Genomic DNA, 16,137 nt, shown 5'->3' on the forward strand with positions numbered 1-16,137 from the left:
GCCAAGAAACATAACTCAATTTCGTCCCCACCGGCTGGGAGGCTATACAATAAGGTTATAAGGCGATAAGGCACCAAAAATTCGGAATTCACCCAAATTTCACCCACGTGCATTTCCGGAGCAACAAAAACAACACGAACTTCCAGTGAACGTGAAAGGCGCCAGAAGCGTACAGGGCCACTCAGGACGCTACAGTAGACTCTCAGTGTTTCGAGATTTAATGTTCTGAGGCCTAGACACGCGAAAATCACTTCCTCATCTCGCCACATGCCTATCCTGTCATAGTACCATCGGCTACTATCGGGTTGAGGATCTAGATTTTCTTTTTTTAACCAAGTTAACTCCTTGCTCCTCGCTGCTTTAGTATCTCAATAGACCTTTTGTTCTCACGGTTGAGCTCCTGGACATTTGCTGTTTTCCCGCCCATAAACCAAAATGTCGCTCCCAGCCAGTGTCGAGCATGGCGTCTACGACTCCATCACGCAGCACATCGGTCACACACCTCTCGTCCGGTTGAACCGCATTCCTCAGTCACTCGGCATCAAATGTCCCGTCTACGCAAAGGTCGAGCTCTTCAACGCAGGCGGCAGCGTCAAAGACCGCATCGCCTTGCGTATGATCGAAGAAGCAGAAAAATCCGGGCGCATCAAGCCAGGGGACACCTTGATCGAACCCACGTCCGGAAACACGGGCATCGGGCTTGCCTTGGTGGGCGCGGTGAAGGGCTACAAGACCATCATTACGTTGCCGGAGAAAATGTCGCCGGAAAAGGTCGCCGTGCTGCGTGCGTTGAAGAGTGAGATCATTCGCACGCCCACGGAGGCGGCATTTGACAGCCCGGAGAGCCATATCAGCGTGGCGATACGGCTGCAGAAAGAGCTGCCGAACGCGCATATCCTGGATCAGTATGCTAATCCGGATAACCCGCTGGCTCATGAGAAAGGGACGGCGGAGGAGATTTGGGCGCAGACGGGCGGGAAGGTGGCGATGGTGGTTGCGGGTGCAGGGACGGGCGGCACTGTGACGGGAATCGGGAGGGGGTTGAAGAAGCGGAAAAACGACATCAAGGTCATTGCTGCGGATCCGGAGGGGAGCATCTTGGCCTTACCGGAATCGATAAACGAAGCGCATAAGAATGAGCCATACAAGGTGGAAGGGATCGGATATGACTTCATTCCGGAGGTGCTCGACCGAAAGATTGTGGACAAATGGTACAAGACGGATGATAGCGAGTCGTTCATGTATGCACGACGATTGATCGCGGAGGAAGGCCTACTGGTAGGCGGAAGCAGTGGCAGCGCGATGGCCGCGATGGTGAAGGCCGTCAAGGATTTCCCAGATCTGGACAAAGACTCGATCATCGTGGTTGTGCTGCCGGACAGCATAAGGAGCTATCTCAGCAAGGTGAGAAGCCCTCTTGATTTTCCGATCTCGATTTTATCGGGAAAGCTAAGCGAAGTTCTTCATCTGCTAACACCATTCAGTTCGCCGACGATGACTGGCTGGCCGCCAACAACCTCCTCACGAACCCGACTCCCGCCATAGAGTCCCTCTCCCTCCAGCCCCCCACCGCCGCCGCAAATGCCGACCCCTTCGGCGACGCAACCATCGCCTCCCTCCGACTCAAGCCGCTCACCTCCCTCCCGCTCACCGCACCCTGTGACGAAGCCGCCGAGACCATGCGCGACCGCGGGTTCGACCAACTGCCCGTGTGCACGGCATCAGGGAAGCGCCTCGTCGGGCTGCTGACGCTCGGCAACCTGCTCAGCTTCCTCGGCAGCGGACGGGCGGTGCCGACCGACCCGATCGAGAAGGTCATGTTTGATTTCCGGGCGATGGAGCCGGTAGGCGTGGATCCGTTGGTGGAGGGGCGAGAAGGGGAGATTAAGGGGAGGCGGACGCACGATCGGTTCGTGGAGATCACGGTGGGGACGCCGTTGAAGGCGTTAAGTCGGTTCTTCGAATGGAATAGTGCAGCGATCGTGACGGAGAAGCAGGAGACGGGAGGGATGAAGGCGGTGGCGGTGGTGACGAAGGTGGACCTGTTGTCGTGGTTGGTGAGGCAGAAGTCGAGACGTTGAACAAGGTCGTGATGACTGGCGCATTTGACTTTCCTACTGTATCATAGATCAATATTGGACGATATAATATGATAGATAGACGGTTCGTGGGCGATGGAGCGAAGCAGAGTGGTAATGGATCGATAGCGTGCGTGATGTTACCATCATATTTTCTAGATTAATACTCGATCGATTATTTATGTGTCAACCTGGAGGTGCCTAATACACACACCTACGCTATACCATACCGCCGAATGCAATACCAGACGATGTTCTACCAAATGCGCCCACCAAAGCGGATGAAACGAGGTTCGTTCATCGTATACATCGGCGCAAACTCGGCCTCTATAGGCGAAGGGTGGATGATGACTTTCAGTCTACTACGGGCCATGAGACTCGATGGGATGGAGATGATCGCCCAACATCGACTACATCCGCAGATACATAGTCTAAGACCTGATTGTTCAGACCGACGAGGATTCACATTGAGTTCGACGGAAGGGAATTTGGAGACGGTGAGTTGGGTCTCGCCTCATCAGGTGAGAGATGAATTCGTGGTCGGATGTTGAACGCTGTTTTGACTGATACTACTGTTTTGCATCCGTTGTTCGAACTTTGAAAACGAAATTGGATAGGTGACGCACGAGTCGTACGTCATGAGAGGTATTTTAAGAGAAACAGCGATGATTAGTACTATCTTCATTACAGCGGGACACACCAAGTCGTCCTCCATAAAAACGGTCCCTTCCGTCAGTACCTCTTCTTTGGGGACTGATATCTATCGTAGACAACCAGAACTAGCTGCCAAATCTAGAGCAGAAAAGGGGCTCCAGAAGCCAAATGATGCATTAATTGAGATAGACAGGTAATAATGGCTGACCGACTGAAGGCACTCCACATCGACACGAATCCAGATATCGACGGATGAAGGGAACCCTCCCCACCATGGACCATCCGTCTCCAAGCCCAACAATTCCTCGAAAATGCCGCATCTTAAATCTCCGAGGAAAATACTATTGTCATCAATCCGAATAGGAACCGGAGAGATTGCCCTCCCCCAACCCAAGGTACTGGTCGGCAGCCATGAAAAGTCAGAGAAACGCTTACGTCTCCCATTGCCAGCGTGACCACCCCTTTGTTTGCTACCCGCAGCCCCCTCCCCCAGCTGGCCCAACCATCCTGTCCTCCTATAAGTAGTGCTCACCAGTCCATCGTGTGCAACGTACGGAGAACGAGACCCAGCGCGGCGGATCGCACTACCATCCATCCCCAGAAAGACCTGCCCGCTGCCCCATCTGCTGCCCGTTCCCGTTCAGGCTCGCGGGCACCTGGCGGCAACAGCTGAAAGAGGGAACGCAGTCCAGCCAAACGGAGAATTGCTGACATTAGATTGACATGGATATGAGACGATGGATGTCCTGGGCAGTGGCGAGAGGTTCGCGTCGGATCCGAGGCGCGTGGATCCCGGCAGCGTTGCACACTATCGATGATCTGGAAAGGCGTTTCGACAGGATCGAGGAGGGGGCGGATATATCAGCGTCGCATAATGACTGATGCCTCCAGATAATATCGGTTCTGGGAGGTCTCGTAGGACGACATATAACAGTTGGACATGGTGTGTCGGCGCTAGCATTGCGTGCCACGATGATGTCGGCTCAGATGGTGCTGTGTCGCAGGACATGTGATTGTCATCGAATGGAAGCCCTGGCGCCGATCAGCCCTGCGTAGGTTCATCACGCCAGCTGAGCTCGATCAACCACGGTGCGGGAGGACAGAGGCCCTCCATTAAAGGGCGCATCAATTCATATGAGATTGTTGCAGCTATGAAATGATTTGGGAGCTATGGACAGCCGAGGCCGGGACGCCCATCCGCAGGGCGCCATTGATTGTGATATCGAGCAGTCTAGACGATCTACGATCGTTGTCAGACCCGCCAGTGCCAGTGGAAGCAATCTCCGGGAGGGTCGAGAACCAGGTCCAGGAAGTATTTGAAATCATGAAAGCGTAACTTGGATACTCGGCCATGAAATCTGTAGGGGCTAGACGACGATGTATGTTGAAACGCCGAGGTGCTCACGAATGGAGACCGTGTTGGATATGGAGATTAGGAATCCCGCGAGCACAGATGTGCGGTGGATAGAGACGGGACGGGTAGTAGCAGGATGCCTAAGGTATGGTCACCTATCCCACGTATCTAGGATAATGTTTAAGTGAAATCCTGAAGGCTTTTCCGGTTATAGGCGGAGGTCCTTCGTGCTGAGGTTGACTGCTTTGATTACATGTGGTGGTTAAGGGACGCGCCTTACCAGTGCTCAAATGCTTACCGCAGCCATCTAGAACGACGCCATAGAGAGGATCGTCCTGGAGTCGAATCCAGGTTCTTCTAGCCACAGTAACATCGAGGAATTTCAAAACCCGGCCCATGGATATCCCATGCGGCTCCATGGTGTCTGTAATCCATGAGATCGTCCACATCTTAGTTGGACCTGGTTCCTGTGCTCACAACGTCGTAGATGAGCTACGGCAGGCAATCGTTCGGGTCGGTGGTACGTTTGAAGGAAGGGGAAGACTAGTCATGGAAATTGTTGTGTTGCGCGATCACAACCTCGAGAACAATGGAAATAGGAGTTTAGCGCAGATTAGGTGGTGCAATTGAAGTTATCAAGGACGGTCTCAACATCAGAACAAGAGAATAGTGCGACTTAGAGCATTGAACATCGTGGAAAGTAAAACAACATACATGAGGTAATACAATATGGTTCACGATAGTACAATGACCGGTGGGTCGGTTCCCGTGCCTCGGTGTGTTCAGTTTTCCACATCATGCCACTGATTGGGAGTGTGGTTCTCTGCTGGGTGATTAATTCCCCAAACATCTCTACCCGCCAAAGGTATTGCTGTCGTGACTTCCTGGAACGCTATGTCTGCTGTGAAAGCGACCGACATTGCTCGCAGTGAACAGACCATGCGTTCGTGGAGCGCCCAAAGAGGCTAAACTATGCAATGATTTGAGATTTTTTGCATGGCAGAGAAGATGGTTCGCCAGATGATAGGTCTTGATCTCCAGTCTGTGGTCAGAAGATACCTGAATGGTTCTAATCATTGTCGACGTTCGGTAGTGCCAGAATCTGGTATAGCCCTTCTGAGGATCGAAAGAAATGGTGCAACCCAGGCGTAGCGATTGTACGGGGAACTTGAGGGTCTCGGAATATCTTCTGGCCACGAATTTGAATAAACCTCACCGTTAATGGTTCCCCACATGATCTCGACAGCCTCGATTGACAACCGATTGGATGCTCACCGCTAGACACTTGGACCTAAATTAGATCATCTCTAACAGTGGCTGAAAAGCCCTGTGGTTTTGTATACTGGCGTTCTCTTCACTCGTTTGCTCACAAACATGTAGCCACAGTCGGACAACATCATGGTTGCATTGGGGACGATCCCAGGGTCGCAACTTGACATGCATACGGCCTCCTGCATTTGCGGAACGGATTCACAGTGGCCATCGTCAAACTTCCCTCTAGTCGAGGTCATGATCCGAACGGAAGCCTACATTTCTCAAACCTTCTCGAAAGTCACTGGAAACTCCAGAAGGAGGGAAGAAATACGTTGATAATTGGATTCGGAAATGCGCGTTTCATAGCTAGCTCTCTACCATACTTTTGGGAAGCCAGTAGCCTCGACCTGGGATTAAGATTACGCTGTCGCTTCATTGCTTATGGGGCTGGTGTTGCGAAAATATAGCTCAGACGCAAAAGAAAACCCAGAGACCGATATCGACTTAGAGAGTCAGGGAATGTGACCTGGAAAGGTGCGTCATTATGAATAAGCGAGATGTGAGATGTGAGGAAAAATGCCCGAGATCGGCACGAAACGAGGATTTGAGGTGTCTTAGATGATTATGACATGGGCAGCAATTTTGGCATGTTTCAGGAGTTATGTTCATCAGCTCCTTTTCGGTACCGGACCGAAATAGACAATTGACACCACCTAAGACCCGACGATAGTCAGATGAGATCGAGCACGGCTCTAATATCTGAGACAACTCGCGAGTGAAACTTGTCCCAATTAGCAAAGGTTGGGCACCTGATCGATGTTGACCATATGAATGATTGATGATGAAGGAAAAGCTCCATGGTCATGAGCAGTCGTGCTCCAAAAACTTGAGGACGACAGGACTCAGTGATTCCAACGGGCCGCACCGCTGTGGGAAAACTTGTGGTGGCAGGCTGGGTACTACTCTGATTTCTTGTTTGGGTACTGAGAGGGACATTAGGACAGTTTGAATGAGCCTGGCGGTCAGGTAGATCGGAAGATGCGATGCAAGCGGCGGTGTTGCGTTGTACAACCTCAACGGCGACGAATCTGGCTTAGGTGTCAATAGTTGAATCGACGGCCCAAGAGCTAACATTTCTCCGGTCTGAACCTTCGACTGATATAGTTCCGTCCTGTTCTTGGGAAAAAAACCTGTTCGAATGAGGCCTGGATCCAGACGGCTGGGAGAGTTAAGGGACCCGCGCTATTGATCGTCGATGCATGCCTCGCCACTCCTAAGCAAATCGTCTGCACCCTCCTTTTCTTGCGTCGATATGAATCAATTGGGCATGGAAGCTGCAGAAGGGTTTGCTTCGCTGGATCAACACAAATCTCTCCGTTGCCTGCGAGATGGCTGGGTGCATGTCTGGTGCGAGTGTGGCGTTTCTCGAAGACCCCATAGGAGCGAAGTCTGGGTTAGCTAACCGGCTTGAATCTCGATGATTATACAGAGCACGAGACCCAACCCAGATACTAGCAATATGAAGACATGTTTCAACAGAAAGGAAATGAGCCTAGATACCGGGGGTAGTCCTGGTGAGGTGGTGAGGCTCTACACTATCAGCCCCGGTAAATGCTGAAAAGGGCAGCTCACATTGTTTCGCAGTCTGTTGCTGATAGAACAGGCACTGAAGCAACATTCCCTGCCGTGGAAGAAAACCTGTCCTGCTGACGACGGCAACGGGAAGCCGCATTAGGTCGATTGGATTTCTTGCTACAGATGAGAGGACCAAAGCACTGCCGAGCCAGAAATGTGGTCTCATCGGAAACAGTCCCGTTAATTGCAGCTCGCACAGTCCATAAAAGTACGGTCTGAATGTTGAGAGCCCAAATTGGCTGCCCAGATACAGTCTCCTCGGGTTGAGTGATTGTTGGATGATAATAGCGTTGAAGAGCGGAGGGGAACCGAAGATGGACTAGGAGCAGAGTCCCGGAGAAGCCGGTGAAAGTGGCATGCATTAGAATACTGCTATATTAGACATATATTTGCATACCGGTATGCAGATAGTTTAGACAGTGATGTAGTGTGAAGAATGGCCTGTAGTCGAAGACCGATTTGGGAATTGGGATGGAATGGAATGGATTGAAGGGAGAAAGGAGAAGAAAGGAGACATAATTCAGGCAGCAAGGGAAGAAGATGAGGCATCAAACATGAATCATGAATCACGACTTTGATCAATGACTGCCCGGTCAGACTCCATGAAAATATTCCAGAATAAGGTAGTTAACAGAATACATCCCATCTCCTTCTTACCACTACCATATTCGTTCCTTGTCATTGTGATGAAATTACCCAGGATAGTCGAAAATATCAAAATTCCATCTTTCGATCATCATAGTAGGGCACAAAGGAGTCTCAGCTATAGCCACCCCAATCTTCCCGGTTTCTGATCGAAGAGCCCACATGTTGCTTCCACCTCATCCTGCACGTCACCCTCCTCCAGGGTTCTCCTTCACCATATGGGAGCCAAGGTCAATAATTCTCCGATGCTGATGACATTTCTGGCCACCCGAGATGCAGCATCGACCACCATGATGACCGATCGCCAAGTGAGTGATGGGGTCACAGAGACTAGGGGAAGGCGGCATTGGGGAGACATCGACGCAAGGGGATACTTCGTCTTATCGTCTTGTCCACAAAAACGGCCAATGAATGCTCGTCCTAAACCTTGTCTTCTTGACTGACGAACTAGGATATGTGTTCTAGGTATGAACACTGCTCTTGGTTAACAACTAATCGCTTGATTAAGAGAGGGACGATAATTGTCCAGGAAATGGCTGGCCTGAGCCATCGGCAAGTTCCATCTACTACAGCGCGAGAGCTGCAAGTCGGCAAGGTAGCATCTCTTGAGAGAAGCTTGCAGCGGGTCAACCTGATTATCGGGTCCGGACATGCGAGTGCCATAGGTCAACCACTCACGGAACTTCGGTCGATCCACACTTGAAATGGCCAAGGAGATGTACACAAGCCCTCGTAAATTCCCATCCTCGTCGATGGACAGAGGCATACCAGGGGGCCTCATATGTCTGGGTCTTGGAGTAGAGAGTGGGCCAGTCTTCGGCACGAGACATATGCCTCGAGTGCTAAGTTTGCCGAGTCGGACGTAACAATCAAGGGATGTTTGTCCAGCGCGAGCGGCCCGACGAAATGTGCGGTCGAAGCAGTCGTCTCCCACTCACAACGGTTCTCTTGTTCTGCTGCCTTTCATTCCTAAGGCCAAACCATTCTCGTTGGTCATATCCATCAAGGATTCCTCTCTCAGGGCCTCATCAAAGTCATCGGAGCGCCTCCTTACAGGTAACGGTCCGTGGAAAACATCTGGAAGCTTTCCCGCCTCCACTTTCTCTCCTCATGGGTCTTTGGGTGGATCGCCCCACCAATCGGTTCTCCTTCTCGCCCCTAGTCAGGCGCTCCGTCCAAGTTCTATCACACGCAAGTCATCGTTGAATCCTCGGAATGACCAGGTTGATCCCAGTGCCGGTATGCGGAGATTTGCGATGGATCGCTGAGAGTCTGAAACTCGTGGTGGATGAGTGGGTCCGCCCATCCGATGGCAAGAGCTTCCATCTATTGTTTTAGGTGGGAGCGTGGAGGCCATGAATGTGGCCCCGACTTGGACATGTTCATTCTATCACAGCCTGAGGAACTTGAAATGTACCGTACTTGGCGGCTCTCGGGCCGTGATAGGAGGGAGCGTCAGAATCTGCGGGGACCTTTGTGCTCGCCTTTCTTCATTGACTGTGGCAGCCGTCGACCTGATGCCCTTGGCAGTTGGCGCCCACCTGCTGATACCCACTACTCTGGTGCAAGCAGAGCCACTGCTTCCCCGCTGCATCATGGGATGAGGGCGCCACCGCATCTTTCCATTCAGCATGCTGGAGATGTTTTAGAAATCAGTGCATCCGATTCTGGTCCTAGCTTCAAAGTTGCAGTCTGGATAACCTAGTCAACAACCTTTGAGTTGCGGTGCGGTATGTCTCCCGTCCTGTGTACGTATCGACATGCACCGACTGCATGGGCAAAGGGCCACACGGACCATGATTGTCAACCTTTCATCCCCCTTCCCTCCTTTATGCGGGACGCTCGAAGATGAAACGTTGATTTACCAGGTGTCTGGCAACCAGTCGTCGCTGACTTGAGCCATGGCATGCATGTGGATGGGGTCCCAGTTTTGAAATCATGCGACTGGGCTGAAGGTTTCCAAAAGAGTTGGGGGTGTAGGCGAGGCGCGTGTTCCTGCAGGCTAGTGGATGGCGAAATTGACTGGATGCGGGGGAATGGAGGCTATGTGTTTGGGAGCCTGCCAGTAGACTCAATCTTCTTGAGGGAAGGACGCTCATGGAGGGCAGCGATCACCTGTCCTCACTGTTGACAGATGTTGGAGTGCTGACAGCGGAGCATCACGATCAGTCAAGCGCCGTTCTTGGTCAGCGGACGGCCCGTAATGCTGCGGCCGGGGCGAACTTGACTGATTGGCATGGCTTCCCTTTGGATTTCGGGGATCCTCCCTTCCCTATCATGGCCCAGACGGAGGCATCAGCATGACAGCATTCACTGCAGCGGAATAAGCTGGCAAGAAAGTCCGAGGCTGGAGAACTAGGGAAGGAATATGAATTCGCAATGCGGGGCCTAGACCTCCACCCGGGCGCCGGTCAGGCGAAGAACTTGCGAGATGGCCGCGAAAGAGTCGAACCGTGCGTCTGAATCGGGCAATCCGCAAGAAGGTCTCTCCCTGGCTTCGTGAGACGAGTCGACATTGATCTGAGGCCGGTTCGGGAATGGCGCAGCTGCAGCTGTCCAATGTGACGGAGGGGTTCTCTACAACTTTTGACGAGTTAGTGAGAACGGGGACCGTCTAGTTTTTCGATAGGCGCCCTCTCTCTTGTTCTTGCCTATTCTTGCTTCGATCTGAGAACACACGGCGCCCTCCAGACCAAGTGGACGGGAGACTGAAGTGTCGGTGCTGAAGACTGTTTATACGATACCTGAGCGTTGCTTCCATCCTGCCGCTATTGCCGTGACTTTGACCTGATCCAAACGCTTCATACCACGGCTCTTTTTCATGTAAGCCTATCACGCATCCAACTCCTCGCTGATCTGACTGGTCCAGCGATCCGAAGCAGCTTGGTCCGGGACATATCCAACTAGCCCACATTATAACGGACTGTAATTTGGAGTACCCTTTTTCACTAGTCTCTTACCTCACTAATCCTGCCCTATAAACTCTGTCACTTTCTTGGTTGCTTCGCTGGCTGCATGGCAAACGCCATTCCCCACACCTTCAACATATCAATTCCGCCTCTGAGCCATTATCATCATCATAACCCATATCGGCGAGCATCCCCAGGGAACGACGAACTGCTTCTCTGCTCTTCTTTTGATAAAGTGCTGCTGAATGGCACATCAGTGATCAAGGGTATTCGTTTCTGGAAACTCAACGGTCACGCCGACTCGGGGATCCGCAGCACCGCTCTGTGTTGCATTTGACCTGGTCATTGTCAAGCCTCCGTCCCTTTTTACATCGACTCTTCATATATACCTATCCTCTTCACACAGTGGTTCAACACACATCCCATCCTGACCCCTTATACCGTTCCCCTCTTGTCGTTTCTCCGTCCCTGTTTCATCTTGTCATCAGTTGCCTCAGTGGAATTCTTCGACATTCTTCTCCTTCTCTTCCCCTCTCACGATCAAGAGGCTACAACAGGCATATTCCTCGTTGAATACTTTTGCCTCGGAGCGGCGAGCCGGCTAGACCACGGCGCCACTCGGCTGTTGTAGACGCGATCACGTTTTGGGTGTTGAACCTGGACCGTTTAGTCCAACGACGTTGGCGGTGCATATCTGGCGTCGTCAATCTGAGTTCACTGGTCGAGATTTGTTGTTGCGAAAGCAGTGGTGAGTGCTTCAGTCTTGGGCGAGAAGGATTGACTGGTCACATTTTACTGACAGAAGCTCGGTTGGGCCAGCAGCAAGGCTTCAGCACGTCAGAACCAACCTTAAAGAGTGGCAAGTTGGCACTGTCTATTGAAATTCGATAGTTGCAAGTTATCTGGACTTGCACATCCAAGAAAAGCAGAAATATCAAGAGCAAGGAATTCCATATCGCCCACTAGCTCCCCAACACGCCGCGACTCGACGTTGAAATACCCTCAGGCCGTCCACTCACTCGGCCTCATCACGGGCCGAACCCGTATCAAATTGCGAATCCCTCTCCCCACCACCGACCAACGCGAGGGACTGACGGAGTCCTTTGGCCCGTCTCATCCCCGTGCAGTGCAGGCAGATCCTCCCTCCACTACGAGTCCACGCCTCGATTACGGCTCACGCCACTCGCCATTGGTCGATTCGCGCCACCATCAGTGCAAAGCAACGCATCACTAACTAAGCGAGCCACATTCCATCGCGCATCCCGACACAGCGGTACTCCCTGCGCCTAACAACTTTGACACGCAGCACATCCTGGCGAACGGCAGATATTCAGACCAACGAGAGGTGTTGAGGCGCCACTATAGCCTGTCGCCGCTGTGCTGTGCCGCAAATCAGGCATCGCACAAGATCTGTTGCCGTTAGCGAGCAGCACGGAGACCCGGACGATCAGTGACAGATCGAGTCAAGTTGACGTGAGGGGTGGTGGCTTGATTGGTCAATTTCGGGCAGAGAGAGTCGTCAAGTACTCGACTCCGTGAATTGGGAAAGCGCAGAACATCGCGGCTCCCCGTGCAATCCGACCGATTGCCTCATTTGGAATTGGAGAACATTTGGAATCCCGTGACGGCGTCTCGAAATATCGTCGAATATTTCCTCGAAAGAATCCCAAGACGTGGTGGAATTCCCGATACTTCACGCAATTGAATGTGATAGAAGTGCAGTGGTGTACAAGATGATGGATCAAGCAGCAAGTAAGTGGTCCCGCTATTTTCTCTTCCCCGTACTCTCTCACCAACCACAACCCTTGCAATCTGCCGCTCCCGATACCTTGCTGCAAGTGATTCCCCTCCACTACCACACGACACACCACACCATCATCTCCAAATCTCCATCCAGCATTTCCTTGTCAATGTCCTACCATGTTGCGTGTTTAGTGAATTCGGATTGAAGTGACAGCTGGTTCTTTGGAATATGCGCCTTCATTCTAGTTTCTTTGGCTTTTGATGTGTCGGTCATTGTCTTTTGTTATGTGTTGTCTTTTTCGAGTTTAAACATGCTCCAGGTTGCGCTCGATACTTTGGTGGTAGTGGCAAGGTTCAGCCCAGTGGCCATATATGGATATGGACCATTGGTGCTTGCATCCTCCCCCGCCGCATCTTAGGATTCTTGTGTAACCGTAGTTTCCCGCCCATTTCAGCCCTTCGATTCGCTTCATCACTATGCCGGGGGGCGCCTTGACCGGTTCATAAAGATAGTTTTAAAGTACGAAACTGTTGACTATGGCTAATCCCCCTCTCCAGCACTCATCCACACCAGTGCGATGCCACTGGGCGCAGAGTATCCCATCCCTTCCGACCAAGATTGCATGGAGATTACAAGCCATGCACATCAGACATTTGCTGGCGCAGGAGAGGTCTCTGATTCGCATATCCGCCGCGATGGGATGAGGCCGGTGTCGACCGGAACTGGTGCTCGATTCATGCATAACCATCGACCAACTGGTCATGATAGCCAGTGAGTATTAATTCCGTTTTCTTTGCCATTGGATGCCTAGCCCGGTGGTTTCGACCGTCGAAACGAATCCGCCAAGGAAATTGACGCGCCCCGGACCACCATACGTATTTCTCAGTCATTTGTCCGCTTGAGGCCTTCAAGGCAGAAGCTCGTCGGTGAGCGATCTGGCAAACAACACGTTGCTCATCCTCATCGGTGAAAGGGTCGCACAGAACCGAAGGACCGGTTCGTCACGAACTACCATCCAGACGGAGCCTGCAGTGTTGATCACACGACTTGGTCTGACTCCAACTATGCAGCACACCATCGAGACTGTACGACACCGGGCCTCCTGTTGCACTCACACGCAGATGGTTCCTTTTGAAATGTCCGAAAGCCTGGATGGCTCGAAGAAATAGTGCTCGTTTCAAATCTTGAGGTCCTCGATGGCTAACCCAATTAAATCCGTCCAGGTATTCATCTGGGAGTGTGAGTATTTCCGACTCAGGCTCGGCCTCAATCTCGACATCTCCTAGTTCAGCCTCGTCCTCAACCGCATATCCCCCCTTCCAACCCGCGTTTCAACCACCTAGCTCACTATATCCGGGTGCTTCTCAGGTGATTCCAAACTCTTTAGCATACACTCATCCCGTGAATGGTGTGGCGCATATCAGATCAACCGTCCCTCCTCTGTAAGTAAAGTATTCTTCGACCATAGTTCACAATTTCCGTTAGCATGCCTCAGTCAGATGCTCAGCCATGACCCATGGACTTGCGGGAATGCACGATGGCCCGTCCCGCTGCCGTGATACTGACTGGGTACAGATCTTCTGGAATTGCGAACTCCGCCATCGCCTCTACTCACGCTTCCAGCCTTCGCGATCAGTATCCCACGACCACACCCGGGCTCCCCAGATACGGCTTCTCTCCTCGAAGCCACGCCGAACCACTTCGAGGTCCATTCGGGATCCCTGATCCTCCTCGAAGCGTGCTCGGGGTGACCTCGCTGGCTCTGTCATCTCCAACTGGTGTCACGTACGCACCACAGTACCAACTCCAGGGACCTGGAACGCAAATGGCTGCCGAAGGTCATACTCATGCCACTCTACCTTTTGAACCCATTGTCAAGCTCCACACGATCACGGGGGACAATGGATCCATTGAGCCTCAGATTGAGGCGAAGATGGAAAAAGGGTTCTTCTACTCCTCAGATAAGTGCTGGACATGCTACCGCCGAAACTACTTTTCGGTTCAGTGCTCCTTCTCGTTCCACCCACACACTCCCCATGGCAGTTTATTTCTGAGTCGTGAGGGGAAGTCGCCGCAACGTATCCAGGCGACGGCGATGTCTCTGTCTGCTACAGCCGATGGCACTGATGGCAAGAAAATCGAACTCGTGCAACACACTCCGAAGCGAGACAAAGGTCCGCAAAACCCAGTGGGAAAGATCAAGGTGGCTCCTACTCCGCCTGGCCGACAGCACGCGCACGAGCATTACCACATGCCTCCTCACCATTACGCGAGTACGCAGATGGCACCTTTTAGTCTGCCGTTCCAAAGTGCGGCAAGTCCTACATCGCACCAACATGCACAGGCCAGCCAGCCAGCACATTCATATGTGCCGGGCACAGCAGCTCATAGCCTCCAACCGTCCACTCTTCCGCCTTCTACTCGCAGCGATCCTCCCTGCCAGCACACCTTTGAGCGAATCCAGTTCAAGAGCGCCACGGCAAACAATGGCAAACGCCGTGCACAGCAACAATATTACCATCTGATTGTTGAGCTGTATGTGGACGTGCGGAATTCCCACGATTCGGAGCCAACATGGGTCAAAGTGGCGCAAAGGGCTTCTGCATCGGTCGTTGTTCGTGGCCGGAGCCCGTCGCACTATCAAAATGAAGGTCCGCAATCCCAAGGCTCCGGACGTGGCGGTGCTCCAGGCATGGGAGGAGGTTTAGGTGGGCATCATCACCATGGTTCTATGAACGGCTTGCAAGGTCGGTCAATGGGTGGTATGGATTTCACGTCCCGATCTTCCAATATGATGGGTGGCTACAAAGGGACGCAATACTATGTGGACACGAGCCCTGGTGGAAGCCACACCGCCAGCTCTGCATCATCAATTAGCGGCGTCACCATGGATGGACTCGTGGAGCAGACTCATGCACACCACCCTCACCACTCTGCCGCTGCGATGCTTGCAGAGGACGAGGAGATGAAGGGAAAGATTGACCAGGGGGAACGGTATCTATACTTCCCCAGCACGTTGTACGAAACGGGGCTGCCAAGCGTGCAGAAGTACGAATATGACGGCGCGAATGGTGGGGCTACGTCGGGTCCGCCGAAAGAAGAGGCAGACCATGCGATGCCGACCGCACACTCTCATGCGGTTGCGTCTGGAGGATCGGCATGGTCGATGCGCTCCGGCGGCAAGTTTCAGCCGACCGAGACCAGTCGTGGGTACTATCCGGACCTGAACGCGACCGGCTATTAGTCCCGAGATGAATACGGAGCGATGTTGAGAAGCTTGGTCCGACGAATCCTCCAGATCCCGACATCAACACGACTTCCGAGACATATGCTCGCTCACGTTCCTCAACGTCTAAAAAAGCAGAGCTTGTGAATGGACGAATCCGTCCTGGATTTCCTTTTCCTGGGGTCCTATGTTTCTGCCCTTTCATACCCTGTCTTAGTATCTTACTCCCCCACGAAAAGTTGTGCGTATCCGACATCTGCAATGCTTTCCCATTCCCTTACGCTTACTGTCTCCTTCTGTTGCAGGGCAACAGATTGAGACTCTTCTGATATTATGACTAGCGTAATTTCTTGCGGATCTACCCCATCTTTCCTTGCACACACGGGCGTTCAATTGCTGTCATTTCAAAATTTCGGTCTCCCCTTCCCATGTACCAACATCACGAAAACTTTATCTCATGATGTACCGGTACGTCCCCATTGCTACTAGGCAGTGTAAAACGGGAACATCCACCTAATAACGATGGATGACCTGACGATCGCATGACAGCACCTCTCCCCTCGTCATGCCTTTCCGTCCCCTCCTTAATTTTATTCTTTTCTTCCTCTGTCATCTCCCTAATTGCACGCATTGGAGCC

General features: G+C 52.3%; 3 protein-coding genes across 3 annotated transcripts; 2 read left to right on the forward strand and 1 right to left on the reverse strand.

The window, feature by feature from the left end:
- Positions 1-435: 435 nt before the first annotated feature.
- Positions 436-2,081, forward strand: P152DRAFT_395583 (putative cystathionine beta-synthase; the record flags this gene model as incomplete). Its single annotated transcript, XM_033676310.1, has 2 exons — positions 436-1,404; positions 1,485-2,081. 2 exons carry the CDS (start codon positions 436-438, stop codon positions 2,079-2,081), a joined length of 1,566 nt encoding a protein of 521 aa, XP_033534953.1.
- A 652-nt stretch (positions 2,082-2,733) lies between these two features.
- On the reverse strand, positions 2,734-3,604 carry P152DRAFT_314722 (uncharacterized protein). The gene has a single exon (XM_033675175.1). It carries the CDS (start codon positions 3,325-3,327, stop codon positions 2,839-2,841), a length of 489 nt encoding a protein of 162 aa, XP_033534954.1. The 5' UTR covers positions 3,328-3,604; the 3' UTR covers positions 2,734-2,838.
- A 10,494-nt stretch (positions 3,605-14,098) lies between these two features.
- On the forward strand, positions 14,099-15,517 carry P152DRAFT_395777 (p53-like transcription factor; the record flags this gene model as incomplete). Its single annotated transcript, XM_033676321.1, has 2 exons — positions 14,099-14,582; positions 14,658-15,517. The coding sequence occupies 2 exons, from the start codon at positions 14,099-14,101 to the stop codon at positions 15,515-15,517; spliced, it is 1,344 nt and encodes a 447-aa protein (XP_033534955.1).
- Between the last annotated feature and the right edge of the window lie 620 nt (positions 15,518-16,137).

The sequence above is a fragment of the Eremomyces bilateralis genome (genome assembly GCF_010015585.1).
Source record: "Eremomyces bilateralis CBS 781.70 unplaced genomic scaffold P152scaffold_7, whole genome shotgun sequence".
In the NCBI taxonomy this organism is placed as follows: Eukaryota; Fungi; Ascomycota; class Dothideomycetes; order Eremomycetales; family Eremomycetaceae; genus Eremomyces; species Eremomyces bilateralis.